The sequence below is a fragment of the Rhinopithecus bieti genome, unplaced genomic scaffold (assembly GCF_001698545.2).
Source record: "Rhinopithecus bieti isolate Rb0 unplaced genomic scaffold, ASM169854v2 scaffold_18353, whole genome shotgun sequence".
In the NCBI taxonomy this organism is placed as follows: Eukaryota; Metazoa; Chordata; class Mammalia; order Primates; family Cercopithecidae; genus Rhinopithecus; species Rhinopithecus bieti.
Window position 1 is genome coordinate 941,652 of NW_016809465.1, and position 9,624 is coordinate 951,275.

Consider the following 9,624-nt stretch of genomic DNA (forward strand, 5'->3'; position numbering starts at 1 on the left):
CCAAATAAGGTTATATTCTGAGGTACTGGTGAGTAGGACTTCAACATATCTTTCCTGAGGACACAGCACAACTCAACCCAAAACAAAAGTATTAGCCATAAATAAAAGAACTGATACATTTGATCATATTAAATTAAAAGTGAGAAATTTCTTTCTTCTGTAATATGTGTCAGATAAAAGATATGAAAAAAAGATTAGAAATCTTTCCCCCATTTTAGTAATCTTGATATTATGAAACAAGTGAGTACTAAAACAAAAACAACAATAAATGTGAGCACTAAAACAAACATGACACACTGTAATATAGAATTTTATTGAAAAAATAACACATACATGTACAATTTTTATTATTATTATTATTTTTTGAAACGAAGTCTTGCTCTGTCACCAGACTGGAGTGCGGTGGCGTGATCTCACCTCACTGCAACCTCCGCCTCCCGGGTTCAAACGATTCTCCTGCCTCAGCCTCCCAGGTAACTGGGACTACAGGCATGCAGCAACACACCCAGCTAATTTTTGTACTTTTAGTAGAGATGTGGTTTCACCATGTTGGTCACTATGGTCTTGATCTCTTGACCTCGTGATCTGCCCACCTTGGGTTCTCAAAGTGTTGGGATTACAGGCGTGAGCCACTGCATCAGTCCAACCGTGATCTTTTAGTGGTGCCTCTTTTCTCTTTTGACTTAGGAATGTTGTCCCTTAAGGAAACCTGGAGGCTACTACTGTGATACACTACTTGAGAGATGGATTTTTGCTCTTTCTTCTACAATCTTTGCAAGGAGTAGATTATAAAGACAGAAGATGTTAACCATTGCATTAATGTTTGGAAGCTGAGAGTCTTCTAGATTTCTGCTAGCAAACTGATATGAGGTAGAGTCCTGAAAGATCTTTTGGCAATTTCATTTTCTTGGGATGAGTGAGTCACTTTCAGAACAGTGTGTGTGGTAGAATTTTTTTGGTTGTGGCTGCTCTACTCAGATTGCGTAGAGGCTTTTTGTTTTTTATTTGTTTGTTTGTTTTGGTCAGATTTGTTGAAACATCTTCATAGTGTATCATCCTGAAAACTGAATAGTCACTTTGAGGTTATTGCTTTTTCTTTCCAGGTCAGTTAGCCAACTAAAAAGGCCCCGAAAAAGCTGGCTTCATGGTCCATGTCTATCAAGTGCTCATTTGTTACAGAAACAAAATTCTGTCATTTTCCTTAAGCTCAAATATTCCCCCTTGATAGATGGAATAGAGTCCGTATTCTGCATCTTTAGACCAACAACTATTTCTAGCACTTTTCATCAGCAGTATAGGGTCAGGATAACTTGTGTATTTGTAAATATATTGGACCATTTGTTTGTCTTTCTTTGTGTTTTCTTTTATTTCCTCCTGAAATCGAAAGTATGTTTGGGAATAGATGTAGTAAAACCCCTTTTCTTGGATGACCAGTTCGCCATTCCTCAAGTGCAAGTTGCTCAGGAATGAATGCCCACTCCTTGATGATTCCCAGGAATTTATTTTGCGGCCCAGAGCCTTTTCATTCTTGGAGTCTGTAGGAAATTTAGAGAGAAAGAGAGTTAACAGAAGGGAATTTGTAGCAAAGCAAGGAGCTTCTTTGCAGCTATGGCTAGCCTATATTTGTGTTGGGATTGCCAGGGATTTCAATCTAATATCAAACTTCTTCCTCCTTCAATCTTATGTGGATTATAAATTCTAGTCACATAGAAATTAGGAGGCTCCTGTACCATTGTGACATTGGGAACTGTTGGGAGTCCCTTGTCTTTTTATACGTTATCAGCTGCTTATGCCACATGTGTCACACTTAGAATGGTAGCACAGGGGATGGCCCACTTAGATAGCAATGGTTACTCCTGGGCAGAACTTCTGCCCTGAATCCGTTCCTCTCTTCTTGTGCTGGTGAACTTAAGTGGACAATCCAGAAGGAAACCTAAATAAACCTATCTATTTCTTTAGGAAACCTAAACAAACGTATCTATTTCTTTAAGCCTATATCTCAGAAGTTCTTGTCATTCCTTTTGGACTCTTTGGGTCCCTCCTTGATCTTTCTCAGCTCTCCAGAGTCAAAGGCACATCCAAGCAGATGGTTTCTCTAGTCAAAAATAATAGAGGCACAAAGTTGGCAAAGGAGCCTAGATTTAAAGATTCTGAGATCCTTGAATCTTTCACACTCAAAGGTTTTGAATGAAAAATGAGCCTTCCAAAATGATATTCCTTAACACTTTTAGCCTATCTCCATGATTGGTGCAAAATTGGGCTTTTCCAGAGCGTAAACCAATTATATTTATTGATGAGTAGCAAGCAGTACCATCATAATAATCCCCTCACTTGTAGGCAGAACATGACAATCATTTATAAAACATGAGTCCAAAAATGTCAAGAAGCCAACTACCCAGAAGAAACTAAACCAACCAACCAACCCAAAACCCCCCAAACAACATTTTTATCTATTAAGTGATGTCTGAAATATTTTTAGACAAATTTATGGGACAAAGCCTCTGATAAAAATAAAGGTGAGTATTTCTTGAGTATATACAATAGATCAGACATTTTGATCATTTTGTGAGTTAAGATTTGTCTCAAGTTTGCATATGAAGAAACTGAAGCTTGACTGGGTTAAGTAATTTGCTCAAAACATGCATCTAGGTGAAGAGGAGCTGCGATTCCAACCTAGACATTTACACTGTAAGACCCATGGACAGAGGCCTGGTGCAGTGGCTCACGCCTGTAATTCCAGCACTTTGGGAGGCTGAGGGGGGGCAGATCAGCTGAGGTCAAGTTTGAGACCAGCCTGGTGTGGTGGTGCATGCTTGTAATCCCAGCTACTTGGGTAGGTGAGGCAGGAGAATCGCTTGAAACGGGGAGGCAAAGGTTGCAGTGAGCTGAGATGGCACCATTGCACTCCAGCCTGGGCGACAAAAGTGAAACTCCATCTCAAAAAAAAAAAAAAGAACAAACAACAACAACAACAAAACCTGCACAGTATTACATAGCACCGTATCAGCATGTGTTCTGCCTAGATATAAATTAAATGTAACATATATGGTTAAACTATACGAAACTGACATTTGTGTAAGTAAAATATGGTCAAATATTGGCAATCTCCTATGGTTTAATTTAATATAAATGCCACTAGGAGAACCTAGTGATTCATAGTGATAGTAAATGAAACCTTTAAAGAGAAGGTAGATTTGATGGTGATCAAAGAAGAGAAGTGCAAAGGGATGGAAGAAGTAATCATAAGAGAGAAAGGCTGGGTGCGGTGGCTCACACCTGTAATCCCAGCACTTCGGGAGACTGAGGCAAGCGGACCACCTGAGGTGGGAAGTTCGAGACCAGCCTGACCAGCATGGAGAAATCCCATCTCTACTAAAAATACAAAATTAGCCAGGCGTGGTGGAGCATGCCTGCAATCCCAGCTACTTGGGAGGCTGAGGCAGGAGAATCGCTTGAACCCAGGAGGCAGAGGTTGCAGTGAGCCGAGATAGCGCCACTGCACTCCAGCCTGGGCAACAAGAACGAAACTCTGTCTAAAAAAAAGAAAAAGAAAGAAAGATGAAAGAAAGAAAAGAAAGAAAGAAAGGAAGACAGAAAGAAAAAGAGAAAGAAAGAAAGAAAGAAAGAAAGAAAGAAAGAAAGAAAGAAAGAAAGAAAGAAAGAAAGAAATAACTCCAAAGAAGGAAAAAAAAAAAAAAAAGGGATCCTGGCAACTGCAAAAACCCAATTCTCCCACTTTGTAATTTTCCTGAGGCCAGTTATGTCATGGCAGTGATTGAGCTATTTGTCTGTAATCTTGCATCTGAAAACAGTCAATCTGAGATCTGATTAATACTGAGCATTTTGTAGATAGCCATATAAACATTTCAGGTAAAATTATTTAAAAAATAAGTTACTTGGCACAATCCTTCCATTATTTTCCCTTAAGTCACTTATTTGTTGTTTTTCTTACTTGGAGAAGACAATGTGTTGCTTCTTCCTCTGGTCCCAGTTATGTGAGCTGCTGCTCTCTGAGGACCTCTTTCTCTCACTAGGGGAGAAGTATTTTGTTGCTTTTCTAAAGGAGAAATGATAAAGAATCATCAACACTTGCCAAACTAGTTCTCAAATACATTGCTGTTCATAGGTGTTGTCAATCAGCCATTGTAAGCATACTGGGCTTCCAAAGTTGATTCCACGAGTTTTCATAAAAATAACATTTTGATATTATTATGATCAACCTACCTCAGCTTATGACCAACTTGAAAAGTACTTTACATGGGAAGAATAAGCAGTAACATGGATTATAATTTATCAGTGTCTCACAGGTAAGGTCCAAAGAGAATACAACAAAGTGAAGATTCTATCCCTTTTCCAAAAATATAAAGCAATAACTGTAGACATGTAATAATGCTGCTGAGTTAAAGTGTGCAAATAACCACGTATTGGCAAATTTCCACCTTGAATTATATATGGAAATAAACAGAGTGGTACCAATTTTTGTCATCTCAATTTTCCTTTCTCTATGCTAACTACTGCAGATTCTAAAGCAGTAGCAATTATAACAATTGCCCTTAGATGCGGCAAACTGGTATCCAACAGTTATCCTGCAACCACCCTTCCACTCCAAAAAGAAAGAACAGGAATTGACATTCTGGTTATGATATTGAGTATACAAGCATATAAGTTGCGAATTCACTGGATCACAATAAACAAATAACATTTATTGATCACCGTCCAAAGTATTTTGGAGTAGCCTTAAAGAAACAGAAATGTAGGCTGGGTGCGGTGGCTCATGCCTGTAATCCCAGCACTTTGGGAGGCTGAGGTGGGCGGATCATGTCAGGAGATCGAGACCATCCTGGCTAACACGGTGCAACCCATTCTCTACTGAAAATACAAAAAAATTAGCCAGGTGTGGTGGCGGGAGCCTATAGTCCCAGCTACTCAGGAGGCTGAGGCAGAAGAATGGTGTGAACCCAGGAGGCAGAGCTTGCAGTGAGCAGAGATTGCACCACTGCACTCCAGCCTGGGTGACAGAGCGAGACTCCATCAAAAAATAAAAATTAAAAAAAATGTTTAAAAAAATGGAAAAGAAATGTAACAAATGACTTTCGCTAAAAAATCAGTTCAAACTTCCCAAGAGTGCTTACTTTGGTTGTAAGATAAATTATATTCTTTCATCAAACAGACAGTGCTAGGGTAAGGCACTACACCCTAAAGGGCCACAAATATTAATCACTGACTTCACTGACCATGTCCTCAAGGGACTTACAGCCTTCTACAGAAAATATGAATTAGAAAGTGATAATTTGAAGGCCAAGATGGGTGGATCGCTTAGCCTAAGAGTTTGAGATTAGCCTGGGCAACATAGTGAAACCTTGTCTCTACAAAAAATAGAAAAATCAGCCAGGTGTGTTGGCCTGTGCCTATAGCCCTACTATTCGGGACGCTGAGGTGGGAGGATTGCTTGAGGCCAGGAAGTTGAGGCTGCAGTGAGCCACGATCGCACCACCACGCTCCAGCCTGGGCAACAGATTTGTTACGGTCATTTCAAGCATATGGATAGGAAAGTCTAGATTTGAAAGCAAAATTTTAAAAGAGGAAATTTTCTACTGGTTATATTAAACATCTGCCAGAAAAGAAACTTGCAAATATGTATATTGAGGTACTATGGATATATCTTAGTATACAGAGTAGTGTTTCACCTTACTGAGATGAATAACAAAGAATTTTATTCTTCCAACACTGAAAACAGTACATGCATCTATCTGCTGTAGACCATTAATCTGATATGAATCATCTGAACAGGTGGAGTGTTCAACATTCTGACTACTGCTTTCATCTTTGGAGAAATGATAAGAAAGAAGGCTTAGACCCCAGGACCAGATTCTGTCCTTTATATTTAAGAAAACATATTTAATAAAGGAAAATGGGGGTGCCAAGTGATGAAGAAGTTTATTGCATTGGAAAAGAATAACATTTAAAAAATAACTGAAAGGAAATGAACAAGGTACGTGTGATAAAAATAACAGAGTGCAGGGAATTTACTTAGAAAGGTGTCCACAGAAGCCCTCTCTGAAGAGGTGACAATTACATGAGCTGTGAAGGATGAGGGAGTGCCAGATGGAAGGCTAAAGAAGCCAGCCTGGGCAATAGTACTGAACAGAGAGGTGGGTCGAGAGAAGGCTGCTCACCATGAACAAGAGGGTGGTGTGGCATGAAGACCACAGGATAAGGATTGTGGATGGGTAGAAAGATTGTTGGGAAAGGATGATGGAGGAGGAGGCTTTCATAAAGAAAGACCTGGAACCCAGTGGTGGCCTGAAACAAAGAAGGGTAACTTTAAGAGACTTCATTTATTTCTGTCAATTTCCCAGAAATGATTTAAGATGGCTTGTTTGTAACACATTAGAAGGTAGAAACAAATAAGTGAAGAAATTAAGGAGAAAGGAAAATTCATGGGGCAGAATAAAATCAAGCTGAAATAAAGTTCTGACCATAGGTGGGCCACAGGTTTGGTTCTGAGCTTCCTAGCTGCCAATGTAAAGAGGGAAATAGAATCAACAAGTAGCTTGAGATACAGAGCAGCAGATCAGAGGATGGATGAGTGGATGAGAACGGAGAGGAGAATGGAGAACTATTCACCACCTGTCATGAAGACGATAGTAAAAAATTAAAATAACAACAAAAAAGATAGTACCTTGAACTGTAGAAATGGTTTCCTCAGAGGTTCTCAAAATCATCTGCAAATATTATTGAATAAAGCTTGTTAATTTCCCTAAAAATTTAAACTGACAATAGAATGCCTATGGATCTTCTTGCTGATGTCTAACAGGAAATGTCTACATGCATTATCAATCTAGGAAGCTTTCAGTTGGTCAAGCATAGGGTCTGTAAGGGGTGGTGTGGGAGCTGGGATGAATATTGAGATAACTGTCCCCACAGTAATCAAGGGATGGTCCTCTGCCTGGGAAGGTTCTGTTGCTGGATGAAGTCTTGGAAAGATCACATCTGGAGCAGTACAGGAGGAAGAAATCATCTGCCATGTGAGTTCAGCCAAATGTGGCTGATAGGTGTGGCAGCCATGTCATGTCACTTTCTGTGTGTGGGGTGTATGTGCACCTTTATGTGTGTGTGTATAAGTGCACTGGGTAACAGAGCCCAGAGGCTTAAAATTATTGGACAGACCCAATCCTCAAGACGTAGGGCGCACTTCCTCTCTCTCAGGATGCCCACAGACATACATAGCCTATCAAGGTATAACCTGACAACACCGTGTCATTCTTTCACTTCTGAGAATGTGGCTGAGCCATTCTCAACATAAAGATATTTTACCACCTTCCCATATATTTGCTAAATATCTAGTAACCTCCCCTCCCTTTGTACTAACCAATGGGGAAAACCAGTAAGAAAGAGTGAAAATCAAACCTTTCTGTTAACTGGGAAGATCCTGACTTGGCTCATCCACGGATTCTGAATTCAGCTCTGTTCCTCCTGCCACCTTCTCCCATCACTGCCCTCTTTCCCAGTCACTCTAGTTAATGTTGCAACTGTCAGAAACTTGTGTTCTCTGTACTCCCAACCCCAAAGCAGACGCTCTCTGCTTCTCCCTCCACCTCAAGCCCTGATGCCAGATAATGGGGGCAGGGCTGGTGGTGGTGGACTGACTGTAATCAGTTCTCTGGTCACTGACATACAGGAAGGGGAAGTGAGAGAAAACCACGGCATTCTCTCTTATCTCTCTCTCTCTCATTTCTCTCTGTGTGTCTCTCTTTTCCACTCCTATTCTTTCTCTTATTCTGCAACAGAAAGGAAGGAAAGAAGGGGAAGCAGCAGGAGAAAGAAAAGGGTCTTTCCTACAATGTGGGAGGCAAAATAAAAAGAGTGACTAGAAGCATGGCCAGATGCCCTGCATTCAAATGTTTCAGTTACTGGCTCTGTGAGACTGCTCAAGCTATTTAACTGATCTAAACTTCAATTTATTCATCTATTTTAAAAATATATTTAAGAGGATAATAATGACTTATTATTCAGAGCTGTCGTGATGATTAAACGAGATAATGGGCATAGGATATTTACTGGAATAAGTCCGTTCGACTAATGTGCCTAAAAAAAAAAGAGAATTATTTCTCCCACATTCTCACCTATTCCCTCTGTGTTCTCTCCCAGCTTCTCGCTATTCTAGTTGGCAGCAGGATGTGAGAATGGGAGGGAGAATGGCAGGAATAGCAGGAAAAAGAAATGTCCTCACTATTTCTCTTATCTCCCCACTCCCTGTCCACAGCACCCAGCCCTCTCCTCTGTCTCCAGATTTCTACCGTAGTTCTGAGTCGCTCTCCCCTGCCGGACGATTGCAATTCCATCCTCCCCAAACCCCTATCTCAGGAACTTGGGAGTTTCATTTCTCAGCTTCCACAGGACCCTTCTCCAGCCCAGGCTTTTCCTAGTCTCCTGGTCCTTGCCCCCTGAGCACTCGCTGTCATTTGCAGTGGTGGAATCACAGCTGCTTCCATATAGCTTGTGTGGAGTGGGTCCCCTGCCCGGGGCCACGCTGCCAGGGCAGCCACAGAGCAGCTATGTTTCTAGGACTCCTAGGAAGAAATCTAGTTCCATTTCCCATAGAAATAGCATCTTACGTATGTCGGGGCTCTACTGTGAAAACAGTTCAGGATTATAAACTTGATCCCTAACCACCAATATAACAGTATTTATATGGAGAAACAGATACAGAGCACCAAACAATGGACTTACAAACATGTGTGAAACACATTCTCCTCCTACCCTGGGAATTCCCCCAGTTAACATCTTTAAACAATGGTGGTGTATGTGGTACTTCATAGTTTACAGAGTATTTTTATAGTCATGTTCTCATCTCATATTTTTACATAGGCAGAAGCAATTTATTACTTTATTTATTTATTTATTTTGGTTTTTGAGGTAGAGTCATGCTCTGTTGCCCAGGCTGGAGTGCAGTGGCACAATCTCAGCCCACTGCAACCTCTGCCTCTTGGGTTCAAGCAATTCTCCTGTCTTAGCCTCCCAAGTAGCTGGGAGTACAGGCACACACCACCACACTTTGCTAATTTTTGTATTTTTAGTAGAGATGGGATTTCACCATGTTGGCTAGGCTGGTCTTCAACTCCTAACCTCAGGTGATCTGCCTGCCTCAGCCTTCCGAAGTGTTGGGATTATAGGCATGAGCCACTACACCCAGCCGCAAATATTATTAAATGTCATTTTACAAAGAAAGAAGAGCCTAAGAGAAGAAACTTGATTTGATCTGTCACTCTGCCACATTTAGTAAAATAAACTGTTAACTAACATGTCTCTGCTGGAGGTCCTGTTTAAGCAACTTCCATAAACAGATACTTTTTGTAATTTGTTATTTATTGGCTGTAAATTAAGAAAAAAACCACCTTCAAATTCTCAGAGTATCTCTTTCTTCCCTTCCCTTCCTTTCCTCTTTCTTCCCTCTTACTTTCCTCTTTCTTCATCTCTATATGCATACAAAAATAAATATTTAATTCCAGACATCGGCAATGTGGGAAGAATATAAAACATCATTATTTGATCTCCTTTATCTTTTGAATGAAAAAAAATCTCACACATTCTTTTTTTTTTTTTTTTTTTTTTTTTTTTTTT

At 40.3% G+C, this 9,624-nt stretch overlaps 1 protein-coding gene across 1 annotated transcript in view; it reads right to left on the reverse strand.

Moving 5' to 3' along the window:
- Window positions 1–289: 289 nt before the first annotated feature.
- TNFSF10 (TNF superfamily member 10) overlaps window positions 290–9,624 on the reverse strand; it is an 18,646-nt gene continuing 9,311 nt past the window's right edge. Inside the window, exons 3-5 of the mRNA XM_017889481.1 lie at window positions 6,683–6,725; window positions 3,953–4,057; window positions 290–1,535 (exon numbers count right to left, since the gene is read on the reverse strand). Of these exons, the coding sequence (XP_017744970.1) occupies window positions 1,174–1,535; window positions 3,953–4,057; window positions 6,683–6,725 (510 nt within the window). The 3' untranslated portion in view covers window positions 290–1,173. The remainder of the gene's footprint in view (window positions 1,536–3,952; window positions 4,058–6,682; window positions 6,726–9,624) is intronic.